The 17,157-nt window shown below is 39.4% G+C and overlaps 1 protein-coding gene across 2 annotated transcripts in view; it reads right to left on the bottom strand.

Annotated features, from left to right (window-relative positions):
• Positions 1-4,446: 4,446 nt before the first annotated feature.
• The window catches only part of LOC104587869 (alpha amino-terminal protein methyltransferase), a 45,933-nt gene continuing 33,222 nt past the window's right edge, over positions 4,447-17,157 (bottom strand). For both annotated transcript variants that reach the window (XM_010245623.3, XM_010245624.3), the window contains exons 7-8: positions 14,125-14,222; positions 4,447-4,783 (exon numbers count right to left, since the gene is read on the bottom strand). In XM_010245623.3, coding sequence (XP_010243925.1) covers positions 4,667-4,783; positions 14,125-14,222 — 215 coding nt within the window. In that variant the 3' untranslated portion in view covers positions 4,447-4,666. The remainder of the gene's footprint in view (positions 4,784-14,124; positions 14,223-17,157) is intronic.

The following is a 17,157-nucleotide window of genomic DNA, read 5'->3' as shown; positions in this document are numbered from 1 at the left end:
AGAAAAACACAGAGTTTGCAAATTGCAAAAATCCCTCTATGTCCTTAAACAAGCCTTCCCACATGTGGTTTGAAAAATTTACTCAAGCCCTTCTCCCTTTGGGCTTCAAGAAATCTCATAACGACTATTCTCTCTTTACATTGACATCGGGTGACTCCTTTATAGTCACACTAGTCTATGTTGATGACGTTCTCCTTGCTAGAAACAATTCTATATGCATCACAACACTCAAGAAGATCATAGATGACAAGTTTAAAATCAAGGATCTTGGCCCCCAAAATATTTTTTGGGCTCCTTGCTTTAAATGATTCTATACGCATCACAACACTCAAGAAGATCATGGATGACAAGTTTAAAATCAAAGATCTTGGCCCCCCAAAATATTTTTTGGGCCTTGAAGTCCACTATTCTATTGAAGGCATGTTTCTCAGTCAATATAAATACATAACTGATATTCTTCTTGATACTGGGATGCAAGACTGCAAACCTTCATCAACACCCATGGAGGCCAAATGCCATTTTGATGACACTTCTAGCCCCATCTTGTCCGATCCATCACCATATCGAAGACTGGGTGGGCCGCTTAGTTTACTTCACAGTCACCAGGCTCAACCTCTCATTTGCTGTAAACAGCCTCAATCAACATATGCATGAACCTCGCCAAGAGCACCTTGACGCTGCCTTACATGTTGTTCGATATCTCAAAGGCACTCCATTGCATGGCATATCTCTTCTGAGCAACAACAACCTTATTCTCAATAGATACACCGATTCTGACTGGGCTAGTTGTCCTGTCATCCGACGATCAACCACTGGCTACATCACCTTACTCGGCTCGTCTCCTCTATCTTGGAAAACCAAGAAGCAACTAATTGTTTCTCGCTCCTCGGCAGGCAATGGCCTCCGTCACAGTTGAATTAGTTTGGCTTCGACGTCTCTTAATTGATCTCACCATTCAACTTTCGTCACATATGCAATTACATTGTGACAGCAAAGCATCACTTCACATAGCAGTAATCCGGTTTTTCATGAAAGAATGAAACACATTGAAATTGAATGTCATTTTGTTCGTGAACAAGTGCAAAATTGCTCTTTACAAACTCATCACTTATCGAGCTCTTCTCAGCCAACTGATCTTCTCACAAAGGCTCGTCTCGCAGAAAAAATTCACCATCTCCTCTCCAAGTTGGGTGTTTTGATGCCTTCCGACGCTCCAACTTGAAGGGGGTGTTAGGATTAGAGTCTCAGGCCCACGTGCAGTTTAACCGCTTGGCGCACTTGTAGTCCAGTCAGATGACTTGTTACACCACAACCGAGACTATCTTTGTAATTATAAATACTAGTTGAAACTCAATAAGAAGAATATAGAAGTTCTCCGTTCTCGGCACCACCTTACATTCGGTAACAAGGCATGTAATAAATCTTGAAAAGCTTTATATAAACAATCAATAACCTCAGTAAGTGGGGGATCATGAGTAAATACAACACACTTGTCGACTATTTGCAAATTCTTCTCTAAAGCAACATGAAGGGAGCATTGGTGCTGATCTCATCCTTCAGGCCTTTGATACTGCACATACGATATGTTCCCTACTATCTATGCATCTCTACCCTGAGGTGTCCGATTTCTCTTTGCTTTGAAAGCAAGTGAAACAAGGATAACACAGGGAAGCAGTGCATAACATATTACCTCCCTACTAACATCTTTACTGTGGGGAATGTGTTACCAACAAGCAACTGTGGCAAAACAAATATCATGCAAAAGTTTCTTATCCAACCAATTGGATACGTTTTAGTTGGGGCGGTGCTCATAGGGTGTTCATGGATTTGGCCGTAAGTTGCTCTAGAGGGTTGTGTTGCAACTGAAGCTCTAACATTCACAGAAAGTCTAACCGTGGGCAGGTTTTGCTAACAAGTTTAGCCAAACCATTATAGCTCGGAACAAAATATAATATACACATATCTCCGTTTAAATGATCAAGAATATGTTCTGTTGGCCCACTCAATTTGGTGGGATTGGGATTCTTAGTATTGAACGTGGTAGTTATAGAATGTGGTGTATTAAATGAATCTCTATTATACTCAATGAATTGACGCCAAGGAAACAAAATATCTAGATATCAGCAAGAATTACTCAAAAAAAAACACCTTAACATCATCTATGAATCCCAATTGAAGAAGATGGAACTTTTCAGTTGTAAATAGTAATAGGGTTTTCTCTTACCTGGACCCACGCATCTGAAAGATAAAATTTTCAGTCGAAGAATGAAAATAGAATCTAGTGCATTGGAACTTGATCTGGTAAGGGTTCGCTTGCCCCGAAAGAGAATGGAAACCGCATGAAGATGGGTACGGGTCCTTTGTGCTGTTAAATCCCATAATCTTGGGACTTTGTCGACATGTTTGACTGAGCTTCTAGTAACATGAAGTGGAATTGTTCTTTGCCTGCGATTAGGGGTGTCAATTGGACTGGATTTGGTCCAATCCAATCCAGTCCAATGTAAGTCTATTACAAATGGATCAGGTCCAATCCAATTCATAAATATTTTGGACCAGTCCAATTCAATGCTTGGACTGTCCAATCTCTTTAAATTCGTTTTGATTTAGAAGGGTTTCAACCAAAATCTGATACATTAACACCTATATTCTTATCTTATATCTATGGACCAGATATTGGCTTAATCCAACCTAATCCAATATAAATTTATTACGGATGGACCGGGTCCATTTCAATCTAATAAATATTTTGGTCTGGATTGGTCCAATCCAATATGTCTTATTGGTCCATCCAATCCGTCTAAATTGATTTTGAACTGAATGGGGTCCAATCCAAAATTGGTCCATTGACACCCTTACTTGTGACTCTCGTTCAATGCCAATGATGATCTCGTCCTAGGGTGTGATTTTGTTCAATGTTGATGGGTTCTAATTTGAGCCTAATTGATTACCCTGATCCAATCAGTAAACAAGTTGCGGCACTTAACACAAACCGCTTTTCTTTGCGTAAGATGCCCACCACTCTCAATAGAGAGGAAAGGATGATCTGAGACAGGATTAAATAGTGAGTCGGCAATGACAAGTTTCCCCCAAAACTGCAATTGAAGAATTCTACAGCAAACAAACAGAGAGGATGGAGAACTCCATAGATGCTAGTGGCTGATATGAAAATCAATAAAAACAATTCATTGTACTTTTGCCGCCTCCATAGATGGAACATAAGTGGCTGGTCAAGCTTCCGAAGGTTCGAAGAGGATGACAAGGAAGAGAAGAGATGAGGGTGAATAATGGTTGTAGAGGACAATAGGAGAAAAGTAGAGAAGTGTGCGAGAGACATTTCCTATTAGAAAAGGGGAGAGTTGTTCCATTTTTTAAAGAGAAGCCCCAAGGCTGTAAGGAAAATGATCTAAGAAAAAACATTTCCTATTAGGAAATGAGATCTTTATCTTTATGTCGGCTATTAAGGGAACACCATTAGGATTTCACATGTCTAGTGAGATCGTTTAAAGACAGTTTCCTTTCTCCTAAGGATTATTGTGTGGTACGTGTAGGCTACATCCCTTTACGATTTTTCCTATGGTCACATGTTAAGAACAAGATTTGAATATGACTGGCGTGCTCGGGCATTTGCTCAATCGCCTTCGAGATGCCTTATCATAACTCATTGTGCTCAGAAGGAATGCTAATCTCCCATATGCAGATATCGCCGGCCTCGAGGTCTATCTGCCATTCTTTACAACGTGAATTATCATTTCATATTCATCACAAAGTGCTATTAGTGTATTGAGTTTGTCTTAGATTGACGATGTCATTTTATATTCATTGCAAGTCTTAGGCAACGCTCATTGTTCATTGCAGGTCCCATGAGGTTTTCTTGCTCATCGCAGGCCTTAAATGGCTATTTGTGCTCATTGCAGATGTATGAGCTTTCCATCATTTTAATAGTGTTTTTGTACCATTGCAGGAGTATCCTGATCGGGATTCCTCCATATGGCTTTTCCTTTGACGTCTTCATCGTAATCCCAATGATGGTAAACTACAAGTATTTACCCCATGCATGTAAGATACTAAAATATTATCAAATAATTTCCAGGCGTTGGACCCAAGGCTTGTTTGTCCTGGGCACAGACTGCATTCTGTGCTGACTTGATATTGGTCCCGGCCAAGCTGGGTTTGACAGAAATGCGACCGCCCAAGCCGGAAAATTAAGTGGTTAGGCCAGGCTGGATGGGTATGGTGAGTTTCTAACAAAACTCTTATTTATTTATTTATTTTTTGATTTGATAATTTTTCAATAGAAGTACCACATTATTTATTATCATTGAAGGGATATCCTTCCAAGAATTATCCTGCATGTGAAGTTCGCCGCTTATGACAATTAGCCTATTCTCCTTGTTTTCCTTCTTTACTTTTTATGCAACCAAATTAAAGGGAGAATTTATAAACCACTTTCCAACTGAAAACTGTGCAACTTTTCTGTGGTATTACCAGAAAACAAGCACAAATATCTATAAATGTATGTTTTTGTATTAGAATTACAAGCCTGTTACAACACAAAAATTGGGGCGGAGGTAAAAAGATGAGAACACCTTCGTATTCTAGGGAGGCCCATTGGATCTCCAATCGGAAGTTGTTTGCATTAGGATACATTTAATTCCATCTGTGAGACTCACTTGATGATGGCAGGTTTGTTTGAATGTACTTTGGATCTGGTCACTCTCTTTTGCTTGCTGGTTAGTGCATACATCTTCACGGCAAATAACTCTTCAGGAAATCCCTTTTGATCCTGAAAAACAAAATTAATATTAAAAGAAGCAAAGACAACAAAATTACAAAACAGAGGTTCAGATGGCAAAACTACTGCAGAAACAGCAGCTAGAGTTTTCAGAGGGAAAAGTTGTGGGTCATAGAATGTGGTTCATTGGGGGTAGGGGTGTCAATGGGCCGGTTTTGGGTTGGACCCCATCCAAATCAAAATCAATATGGACGGATTGGATGGACTAACAAGACATACTGAATTGGACCACTTCAGACTTGATGGTCCAAAGTGTTTATTGGATTGGATTGGACTTGGTCCACCTGTGATGGATTTATATTGGAATTTGGATTGGGTCGGATAGAACCATTATTCGGTCCATTGATAGAAAATAAGAATGTGTCAATGGACCAGGTTAGGGTTGGAACCAATCTAAATTAAAACCAATCCGAACAGATTGGATGGTCCAGACATTGAATTGGACTGGTCCAAAATTGTCCAGATTGGATTGGATTGGACCTAGTCCATCTGTAATGGACTCATATTGGACAATCCAGTTGGATGGTCCAGACATTGAATTGGACTCATATTGGACTGGATTGTCCAATTGACACCCCTAATTGGAGGAAGGAGTATCTTAATTTTACTAAATGGGTATTGAAGAAATAGTTGGTTAGCCACGAGTGTGGGGTTCCATACCCACACTCAGGCTCTAGTGTGTGTGGTTCCGTACCCACACCTAGTTGTTTCTAATTTCTTTTATTAGTAGTTTCTAATTTCTTTTTAGTAGTTCTAATTTCTGTTAAGTTGGGCCAGCTGGCCTTATTGTTTCTAATTTTTGTTTATTTCCTATTCTTGTAAGGATCCTAAAAGCTATAAATAAAGGAGTGTATCGGGGAGCAGATCATTCACCATTGAACCCCTTCTTTCTTTTCTCTTCTCTCTCTCTCTCTCTCTCTCTTTTCTTCTCTTCAAACCTGTAATACAGTAAACAATTCTTCTTCTACTTTGAAGTTGGTATCGGAGCCTTAGATCTAGGGTTTCTCATGTGGATTTAATTCAGCCAATCACATGAGAATTGTTTAGGGCTGAAAGTTCAGAAAGATCCTTATTTCGGTTGATTCTTGGAGGTTGCAAGAAGGCTTTAGCAGCTGTCCTAAGATTGAAGAGAGCTTCTTGTAATTAGGAAGAATCAAGTAGGAATTGAGTGATCAAGATCAATTCTTGATCAAGATTGGAGGTGCCAATCAGTTTTTTTTCTTGGCTCTTTGATCAAGATTTAGGATGCTAACAGTAATCGATTGATCAAGTTTGAAGTCTGAAAGTAGCAATCAGTTTTCTTGGCTTTTTTCCTCATAAAGTAAGTACATTTTCCTGAGATTGATACTCAAAAGGACTTTGTTATTCATTCAAAGAGGTACAGATAGAAAATCTCAGGACTGATATCAATCCCAGGATAGTAGTTGACTGTTATCTAACTGCAAAATCATTGTCCTAGGTCGGCTGTTATCAGCCTTGAAATACAGTTTTTTCTTGTCACAGTAGTTTAAAGCCTCTTCTTAACTTAGAATGGAGTACAAGAACCAAGGGGAATGTGCTTTTGGGACTGGTGGTTCAAGTAACATGACTGAAAACACCTTTCAGCTTACAACTGTTAAGTTTGATGGATCAAACTACTTGGAATGGGCCCGATCAGCCACGATGGCTATTGGGGGTAGAGGAAAATTGAACTTCTTGCTAGGGGATGTGAAGGAACCCTCCAAGGAGGACCCTACTTATGCTAAGTGGGTCCAAGAAAATTTTTTGGTGATGACATGACTGTGCAACTCTATGCAGCCACACATCAGCCAAAACTATTTGTGGACCAAAACAGCTAAAGAAATATGGGATGTGATGAAGGAAACTTACTCTCAGCCTCTTAATGTTGCTAGGGCTTATGAGCTAAAATGTGAGGTTAAAAATCTAAGGCAAGAAGAGAAGCAGGTCTCTGTTTACTTTTCAACCTTAAAATCCCTGTGGTATGAAATTAACCATCTTGAAACAATTGAGTGGGAGATCAGAAAGATGCACAAACATATAAAAAACAGGTTGAAACTAATAGAGTTTTTGAGTTCCTAGCTAGTCTGAACTCTGAATGTGACATTGTGAGACAACAGTTGTTGACAAGAGATAGTGTGACTTTATCACAAGCCTATTCCCTAGTGCATAGTGAAGAAACCAGGAGAAAGGTTATGTTGCAGCAACAACCCTCCAAATCAGCCTTGGTAGCAGTTAGCACTTAGTATGTGAACACTGCAAGAAACCTAAACATACTAAGGACACCTATTGGAAGTTGCACCCTCATCTAGTTCCAGCAAAGCTCAAAAATAAGAAAGGGAATGCTAATATGACTGTCAACACTAATTATTAAATAAATATATATATATATATGGCTGTCAACACTGATAGTACAACTTCATCAGGCACAAGAGGCACTCCTCTAGATACCCTAGCTGCAGTCCGAGCTGCTCTGACTCAATAAGAAAATGAATTTAACAATTCAACTCAACCTACATCAGCTCAACAGCCTACTTCAGCCATTGCTCATAGTACTAGAGCTACTGCTTGTCATGCTTCTGTCCTAGGTAATACTAGACCTTTCTGGGTAATAGATTTAGGTGCTTCAGATCATATGACTTGCATATCTACTCTATTTAGCACCTATTGTTTATCCTTTGGGAGAGACAAAGTTTCTATTGTTGATGGCTCTCTAGTACCAAATTCTGGCAAGGGAGACATCAGTGAAGGGGATGAGAGATCCATCCCATGGACGCCCAAGGATTGCGGAATAAGGGGCGAATTTCAAAAATTTTTCTCTCCCTTCAACTGGGAATCACATTCCCTATTTAGAAAATCATATTTTTAAGGATCATTCTTGAACCTTAAACTGAACCAGATCTGAACCAAAAGGAGTAAGAGAGAATTATACCTGATACGGAGAAGTAATATCTCCCAACGAAGGTGTTCACGCCCAAGGAAGGATCCAAAGACTGCTCCCACTAAAGATGGCGCAGTGCAAGATGGAGCAGAATCAATAGTGTTCTTCCCCAAGAACTCTGTCCTTCGCAAGAATCAGTAGAATGGTACATGAGCACAGCTTCCTTTCAATCCTTTCTCAAAGAACTGATGTCAAGATCCAATCTTGACTTCTCCCACAACTGGAGATCGAACTGGCAAATAGGGCGGCAAGAACAGGGAGGCGGCAAGAGAATATTCGCAGGGTGCAGAATTCTCTCTTCTTGATTTCAGCACTAAAGAAAATCTGATGATGTGTCTAAAGGCTGCCGCCCCCTTCTTTTTTTTTTAACCTAGAAAGATCAGCTCCTAATCTCATTAGGAGCTGCTTATCCAAATCATATTTGGATCAGCCTTCTCTTCAGGTGATAAGGATAAACCCTTATCTTATCTGCAGATTAGATTAGCTTTCTCCTAATCTCATTAGGAGGTTTCTAAATCTGAATCACATTCAGATCTGGACTCTCTGAGTGGATAGGGTCAAGACCCTATCCTATCTGCTAATCCATCTCAGAATTCGCCCCATTATTAACCAAATAAATAGCCCAGTTCGAAATGGGCTTTAGGCCCATTAAGCTTATGTGCTCACTTGTCCTTCCTAACTGCTGCCCAGTTGGGTTTCCTTGTATGGCGTGGGACCCAAGCAATAATCTACACATCAGCCACATGAGTTCGGCCCAGCCTTTGTTACAAGGCCTGGCCGAATACACTGTTAAAGACAGTGCACCCCCTGAAACCCATCGAATGGGCTCTATGGGCCCAATACTTACCCTAAGTGGTCCTTGGGCCAAGCCACCTTGTAACACCCAAGGACTGTGGGCAGATGCAAGATTAGCCCATCAGGTATTATCCTCAATGGTCTTACACTTAACCTCTCAGCCCATAATGATCATACACTGCCCGACAAGAGATGACCTCTCCCTTGGCTGCAAGGAACAGTGTTGCACTCTCTACTTATATGGATCCCGGGAATTAAAACCTTCTTGCAAACATTTTAGAAACCATAATATATATACTTTTATATCTCATATAAAATATACTTTGCAAAACAAATCTCAACGGTTGAAATCGGTTGCCGGCAGTCTTGGTTTCCATCAGTGAGAGTGCATCCCCGATCATTACCTTTGTCCGACAAAGGAGCTGATCCTGTCACTATGATCACCCACTCAGATGAATTCTCGGACAGTCCCAACATACCCAGGTTTTGACTCCCGCTAAGGATCTCACTGATTGGTACATCAAAAACAGCCCAATCCGACACCTAGTGCAGTATCATAATCGAGTCTAGGGGTCGGGTGTAACTTTCTAGTTTTGCCCATCAATCTCTAAGGTCCAGGGCAATACTGAAAATCTGGTCCAGTTCAAAGATTCAATTAATCCTACACTGTATGTGCTTAGGGTCTCACCCTGGTAGCTGAGACAGGCCACCCCAACCGACTTGGTGGCACCACAGTGTCAGCCTTGTCAGGATAGGTCTCCCCAGACCGACCCACTGGCTGTGAACATTCTAAACTAACACGAGTCTCATTAAGTGTCCAGTTTATGGGTAATACATAGAAACATACCAAGGGAACATGAATCAAATATGCACTTTTATTCATTTACAATAAACTCATAAAGTACATCATTCTGATTGAAGCTAAGGGCATATAAAACTGTCTAACAATCAGATTATCAGATAACATCACCCTATCCTCAGCTTTGCATGTTCCCAAGCTTAGTGCTAACTTACTTTCAGTTAGTAGTATTACTAAAAATCAAAACTATTCGGTAACTTTTTTCCCTGATCAGTGTATTTTTCAGGATCTGGAAACGAAGAAGGTGGTTGGGATTGGCCGTGAGATGAATGGAGTCTATCTGTTGGAACATTCATAAGGAGAGCAGAGTGAAGCAGGGAAATTGTTTGTTTCTCAGTCTTGTAGTAAGATTATGCTTTGGTACAACCGCTTAGGTCATTTATCTTTTGGGTCTTTAAAGAGTCTTTTTCCAAACTTTAAAGAGTCTGGGTTAAAATCTGAGAGTTGTGAACTTGCAAAACATAGTAGATCATCTTATCCTTTAAGTAATAAAAGAAGCAACCTTCCTTTTGAGATTGTGCATACCGATGTTTGGGGGCCCTACTATACTCCCACCATGGGGGGCTACAGATATTTCTTATTATTTGTTGATGACTATACTCGTTTTTCATAGGTCTATCTTATGCACTGTCGAGATGAGGTTCCCCTCTGACCCAAGCTTTCCATCAGATGATCCTCACTCAATTTGAAATCAAGATCAAGATTCTTAAATCTGATAATGCCAAGGAATACTTTGCAAAACCTTTGGCATCCTATCTCCTTTATCATGGGATCATTCATCAGAGCACCTATTGTCGCACACCTTAGCAAAACAGGGTTGCTGAGAGAAAAAACAAACATATTTTAGAGGTAGCCAGAAGCATAATGCTCAAATCTAATGTTCCCATACGCTTCTAGGGAGATGCAATCCGTACAGCCATATACCTCATTATCAGGGTTCCTTCATGGGTCCTAAACATACAAACCCCGTTCAGTCTTCTATATTCAGATAAGGACCTATTCACTATTCCCCTCAAAACTTTTGGGTGTACTTGTTTTGTTCAAATCCTTGGACCTCATCTTTCCAGGTGATTCCAAAGCCACTAAGTGTATTTTCCTTGGGTATGCACAAAATCAAAAGGGATATTGCTATTATGAGCCAATTTCAGGGAAGCGCTTTGTGTCCATGGATGCCACCTTCTTTGAGGATATGCCCTACTATCATAAGGCTTCTCCTCAGGGGGAGAATAATGAAGAAGGGATTTCAGTTTTAGCTCCAAGAGTTCCTTTACCTGTCCCGGTTACTGAGGGGGAGAGTTGTGAAGAATGTTATCAAAAATGCAGGGAGTTGAGGGTGTATTACAGAAAGTGGTGGAGGCAAGTTGATTCTCATACTCAACAGCAATTCAGGCCAGTCCCAACATCTTCTACAACTCCAAATCCAGACACTACTGCTCCCGCTGTTGATCCCACTGTTACATAGGTTCAGCCTTCATCAACAGATGACCTTGATCTTCCAATTGCTATTCGTAAAGGGAAGTGCCATTGCACCTCATCCACTGCCCATTGCATCTCCAAGTTCCTTTCCTATAATTGTCTCTCAGAATCCTATAGATCTTACTTGGCATCTATTTCTTCTATTCCTATACCCAAAAAAGTGCAAGAACCTCTTTTGATACTTGAATGGAAGGAAGCAATAAAAGTAGGGATGGATGCTCCATAGTTGTCAAGGCTACGCCTAGGCGCCTTGCCTAATCACCAAGCAGCTTTGTACTATGTATTGTAAAATACTTTTTTATTCTTTATTTTTTAACATTATAATTTTAAAATAGGCATAGTTAAACTAAAATATTCATTTTGTGTGTTTATATACTAATTTGTTTTTATTATTTTCTTATCTGTTAAGATTTAATCAATACAAACATTGCTAAATGCTGTATTGAACCCTCAGACTTTAAAACGTGAACCAATATGTAAGGAAGAACTTAAAATTTTGTCTAATCAACATATTTTCTATACTTTAACATGAACTCTATACTTTTCTTATGAAAATTATGAATAATTATTAAGGAAATATGGCTATGGTACCTAGGGAACTACCCTAGGATCTATGTTTTGTATATAACAAAATCCGTCGCCTAGGAGACTAGACGACAAGGTGCCCCCTAACTAGAGGTGGATTCGAGCCGAGCCGAGCCGAGCCGAGCTGAATAGTACTAGGCTCGAGCTTGGCTCAAGACTATTCTACAAAGCTCAAGCTCGAGCTCGGCTTGAGTCAAGAGTTTATAAGCTAGAGCTCGGCTCAGCTCGGCTTATATTTTATAAAAATATTTAGAAAAAATATTTTATAAAAATAAAAATTATATATAAATTTTTTTATTATATATATATTCGAGCCGGCTCGCGAGCCTTAGCCAAGCTCTAGTAGGCTCGAGCTCGAGCTCGAGCTAAGCTGAATCCGAGCCGAGCCGAGCTCGAGCAGCTCGTGAAAAGCTTGGCTCGTTGCCACCCCTACCCCTAACGCCCAGCCTCGCCTTAGCGCCTTGAAAACTATGGGATGCTCTTGTCAAGAACACATAGGAACTAATTAACTAGCCTGAAGGGAAGAAACCTGTTGGATACAAATGAGTGTTTACTGTGAAATATAATGTTGATGGTACTGTAGAGAGGTATAAGGCCAGATTGGTTGCAAAGGGATTCACACAAACTTATGGCATAGACTATATAAAAACCTTTGCACTTAATGCAAAAATGAACACTACCAAAGTTCTTTTATCCGTTGCTGCAAATTTCTCATGGCCACTATTTCAGTTGGATGTTAAGAATGCTTTTCTCACTAGAGACTTGCAAGAGGAAGTATACATGGAGTTACCCCCTAGTTTTTATAGTAGAGAAGCAGGAAAGAAAGTTTGCCTTTTGAAAAAGGCCTTGTACGGGCTGAAACAATGCCTGAGAGCTTGGTTTGATAGGTTTAGACTAGCTTTGGGCAAATTCAAATACATACAGGCTCAGTCAGATCACACCCTCTTCTTTAAGAAGACAGGTCATTCCCTGACTCTACTTGCAGTCTATGCAAATGACATTGTGATAACAGGAAGTGACACTAGTGAAGTTGAAACCCTTAAACAACACCTTCGTAAGGAATTTGAAGTAAAAGACCTAGGAAAGTTACACTATTTCCTAGGAATTGAGGTAGCTCGATCTAAGCATGGCATTTTCATCTCCCAAAGGAGGTATGTTCTAGACTTATTGGAAAAAACTGACAAGTTAGGAGTGAAACGCTGATACTCCCATTGAGCCTAACCATAAGATAAGTGCAGAAAGTGGAGAACTCCTTGAGGACAGGGCTATGTACCAAAGGCTGGTTGGGAAACTTCTTTATCTCTGTCTAACCCGACCAGATATTTCTTATGCCGTCAGTGTTATCAGTCAGTACATGCATTCTCCTAGGACCACCCATCTCCTTGCAGTAGAAAGGATCCTTGCCTACTTAAAGAGATGTCGAGGGAGAGGTATACTCTACAAGAATAATGGTCATATGAAAATAGAAGTTTATATAGATGCGGATTGGGCTGGATGTGTTGATGATAGGAAGTCCACCTCTGGATATTGTGCATTTGTGGGGGGAAATCTTGTTTCCTAGAGAAGCAAGAAACAAAATGTTGTTGCTCGCTCTAGTGCAAAAGTGGAATACAGATCCATGGCCAACGGTGTTGCAGAAGTGTTATTGTTGAGATCCTGACTTAATGAGTTGGAGGTTGGTTATGTGATAATCAAGTTGCAATTAATATTGCCCACAACCCAATACAACATGACAAGACTAAGCATATCGAGGTTGACAGACATTTTATCCAAGAGCGAATTGCATATCAAAAAGTATGCCTTCCTTACATTGCCTCAGACATGCAGTTAGTTGATCTCTTCACCAAAGCAGTCACAAAAGGCAAATTGGAGACAGATCTACGCAAGTTGGGCATGACAAATATCTCCTCCCAACTTGAGGGGGAGTGAAGAAATAGTTGGCTAGCCATGAGTGTGGGGTTCCATACCCACACTCAGGCTCTAGTGTGTGTGGTTTCATGCCCACACCTAGTTGTTTCTAATTTCTTTTATTAGTAGTTTCTAATTTCTTTTTAGTAATTCTAATTTCTTTAGTTTCTAATTTCTGTTATTAGAAGTTTCTAATTTCTGTTATTAGAAGTTTCTAATTTCTATTAAGTTGGGCCAGCTGGCCTTATTGTTTCTAATTTTTGTTTATTTCCTATTCTTGTAAGGATCCTAAAAGCTATAAATAAAGGAGTGTATGGGGCAGCAGATCATTCACCACTGAACCCCTTCTTTCTTTTCTCCTCTTCATTTTTTTTTCTCTCTCTCTCTCTCTTTCTCTCTTTTCTTCTCTTCAAACCTGTAATACAATAAACAGTTCTTCTTCTTTCAAGTGGTATATAAGAAAGGCCAGGCTAATTGAATAACACATCATTTTCAGCATCTAAAGGTCATTACCCAATACTAATCCCAGCCATCTGGGGTCTTGGGAGAGGTGGATTGGATATGGACCTATAACCTTTGGCATTTCTAGGATCTATGCTATGATATTTTTAAAAGCTTCAAGGCTAAGTAAGAAATTGATTCTCCTTAGATCACATAGACATTGCACCATTCCATCATTCTCTTGCCTTTTCATTAGGATTTACTTGTCAATAAATGGATAAAAGAATAGAGAACATAGACCACGGTTCAATGGCCCATTGAAATATTAACCTTTGATTTGTAGAGATGCAGACCACATTGGTTGAAAAGTTCCTTGAAGTATAAGTCAGATCTCGTAATGCTTTGGTCATCCTTGTCCAACACAAATCCTGCAAAAGTGTGTTCATTAGTCAAAATAATTATGGGTTTTCAACAGCTCAGAAGATGATTTCCTTTTTTCTGGTTTTCTTTTTAATGTTTTACAGAATGTTTCAGTTCAGCAAACCCCAAAACTGGGTTAAAATAGCTATATCTAGTAGAATTTTTGTTAATTTCCTTCTCTTATTTTAGTTTTTCATTCATAACTCCAACAAGAAAGATGAGCTAAAATTTATTATAGTTTAATGGTTGAAAATAACAGCAATACATCCAAAACATCTTCTATATTATGTCTAGTTCCCCTTTAATGGGTGGGTGGGGATGGGGAAGCTCTAGCGATAAATGTCCAAAATAAAATCAGCAGTGAGACTGAGACATTAGCTTTCACATTACTTTGAATTGAGATGTTTAAAAAATTCCCATAAAATTTGTTTTATTTATTTACTTTTATTGTTCCATCTATAAGAGCATGGACTTATGAAAGTCCACAGTAAAGCACAAATAATGCAGAAGTCACATTTTTGTTAATATAAAGCATGCAAAATTCAGCTATCCTGTGCAAAAGCCAGCAGCTTCCCGTATATCAGATGTGTGGGCGTAGGAAAGGATACTTGTATGACCCATATGACCCTTTTACAACTAATAGGGCTGACGTGGTGTGACCAACTCACCAATTCTCCTAGTTGTGCACACGCTCATTGTGATTTGTAAAAGGAACTAAGAAAAGAAAAAATCAGTAAACTAAAATATAAAATAGAAACCCTTCCCAATCTAGAAGGTTCCATATCATATCAGTTATGTTGTCAGGGGTATTTTTGTGAATGTTTCAGGTGCAAGGGGGTTTGCCGTTATATTCCTTTCTTTCAAGGATCACTCTGTAATAATTTACTTTTATAAATAAAACAGGGTTAAGTGGGTGCTACTATTAACCCATTCAACTTCTCTGTTTTATTTATAAAAGTAAAACAGGGTTAAGTGGGTGCAAGGGGGTTTGCCGTTATATTCCTTGATCTGATCGCTACATCCAAGCTTCTTCTTTTCCTTCCTTGGTGTAGGACCAAGTATTTTTTTTTCCTATTTCCAGGTTGATCCTCAAGTGACCTAAGCATGTAAGAGGACTACACAAGTTATATAAGGAAAGTTCTTTCCTGTTTTTTTTGGTCTGGACTATGTTTGGAGATTGGTTGAAGGCTGTTTATGCTCAAGGTTATTGAACTTGACCGGAAGGTGTTTATTATTAGAATTTTTTTTTCAAGTGACCAGCTTTATGTTTCTTGTTTGCCAAGTGAAAACCAAAGGGTTGTTTGCATGTCAACCAGTGATAGTGGTTGTTGCAGCTTGGACTGTTATAATTGTATGATTATAACAGCCCATCCTAGTCCAGTTTTCATGCTGTTACCTTGGACTGTTATAATCGTGTGATTGTGTGTGCCCAGAAAAAGTTTGTTTTTTGACCTTTTTGGGAGTTTGGATTATCTAATAGTTGTGTTTCAGCAATGTCCTCAGAGAGTTGTCATTTCAAACTCTTCTGGTGAGCTTGTTAGTTCCAGTGGTGGGATGCACAATGTTGGTTTTCCTGTATCCATTGTTCTTCTTGATGGACTAAATTACTTGGAATGATCCAAGGGTGTGAAGATGTTTCTTGGAGCCAAAGGTTAGTTGGGATACCCCACTAGCAAGACTAAGAAGCCTATTAGTGGAGTATGAGAAGTGGGAACAAGAAAACTACCTTATCAAGTCATGGCTTACATCTTCAATTTAACCTGCTCTTAGAAAGAAATTTATGTGGACTGAAACAACAAAGGAAAATTGGGACCAAGTAAAGTTCACATTCTCTGAACAAAGGCACTTTGCTTGGATCAATTAACTCCTAGTAGAATCAGCTGCATTGAATCAAGGGGAGAAGTCTCTTCCAGCCTATTATTCAGCTCTTTCTGTGTGGAAGGAGTTGGATCACTACAAGCCTTGGGTGATAAGGAGCATGCAAGCCTTGAGGAAGTGTTTGCTTTGGTGCAGTCTGAGCAAGTTAGGAGGGATGCTATGCATCCTCCTGACGAGTAGGTAAGCTTTATTATTAGCTAAGAGTGCCAGCAAGATGGGTGAGGTACAAAAGAATCGAAGAGGTGACAAATACAAATATTGGTGTACTCATTGTAACAGGAACACAAAGGAGTTTTGCTGGGATTTAGTTGGCAATCCTCAGAAGTTTCAAAGGAAGCAGAACGAAGGACCTAACACAACTAATATCACTTCTTCCAACACTAGCCAGGATAGTCAGCAGCCTAGTCAAGGCATAACACCTACAATTCAGCCTGTGGTCTTTGTACCTAAGTAAGTTCTTATAAGTACCATGCATGATTAGTTTGAGCAATTTGGGTTGTTCTTAGATAGTTGGAGGAAACTTCTATTACTCCATCTGCCTCATATGCAGAAAATTCAGGTAACCAAGCCAATGCCATGTTTCCTTAGTTCCTTCTCAGTCTTCCTAGGTCATTGATTCAAGTGACACAAACCATATGACTGGTAAGTCTTTCTTTTTCCTTCTCAGTCTTCCTAGGTCATTGATTCAAGTGACACAAACCATATGACTGGTAAGTCTTTCTTTTTCTCTTCCTATCATGTTTTGTTTGGAAAAGACAGTTAAACTTTTTGATGGCTCTTGTTATTTTATTGCTGGACAAGGAGTTGTCTCCCTTCCTATTGGCCTAAGCTTGTTTGATGTTTACCACGTTCCAAAGATGCCACTTAATCTCCTATATATTAGCTGCATTACTAAGGTGGTGTTTGATAAATCTGAAATTTCAGATCTGAAAAGCTAAAAAGATAGTCTGAAATCTGAAAAGAAGCATATGTGCTTTTCTACTTTTTAGAGGCTCTGAATCCATAAGTTTGTTTGTGTTGGATCAACCCTTTACCATCTGAAATTTACTGATTTTACTATTTTAC

Source organism: Nelumbo nucifera, chromosome 7 (assembly GCF_055504915.1).
Source record: "Nelumbo nucifera cultivar China Antique chromosome 7, China Antique-T2T, whole genome shotgun sequence".
Classification (NCBI taxonomy): Eukaryota; Viridiplantae; Streptophyta; class Magnoliopsida; order Proteales; family Nelumbonaceae; genus Nelumbo; species Nelumbo nucifera.
Note: the sequence above shows the minus strand (reverse complement) of the source record. Positions and strands in the feature narration are given on the sequence as shown.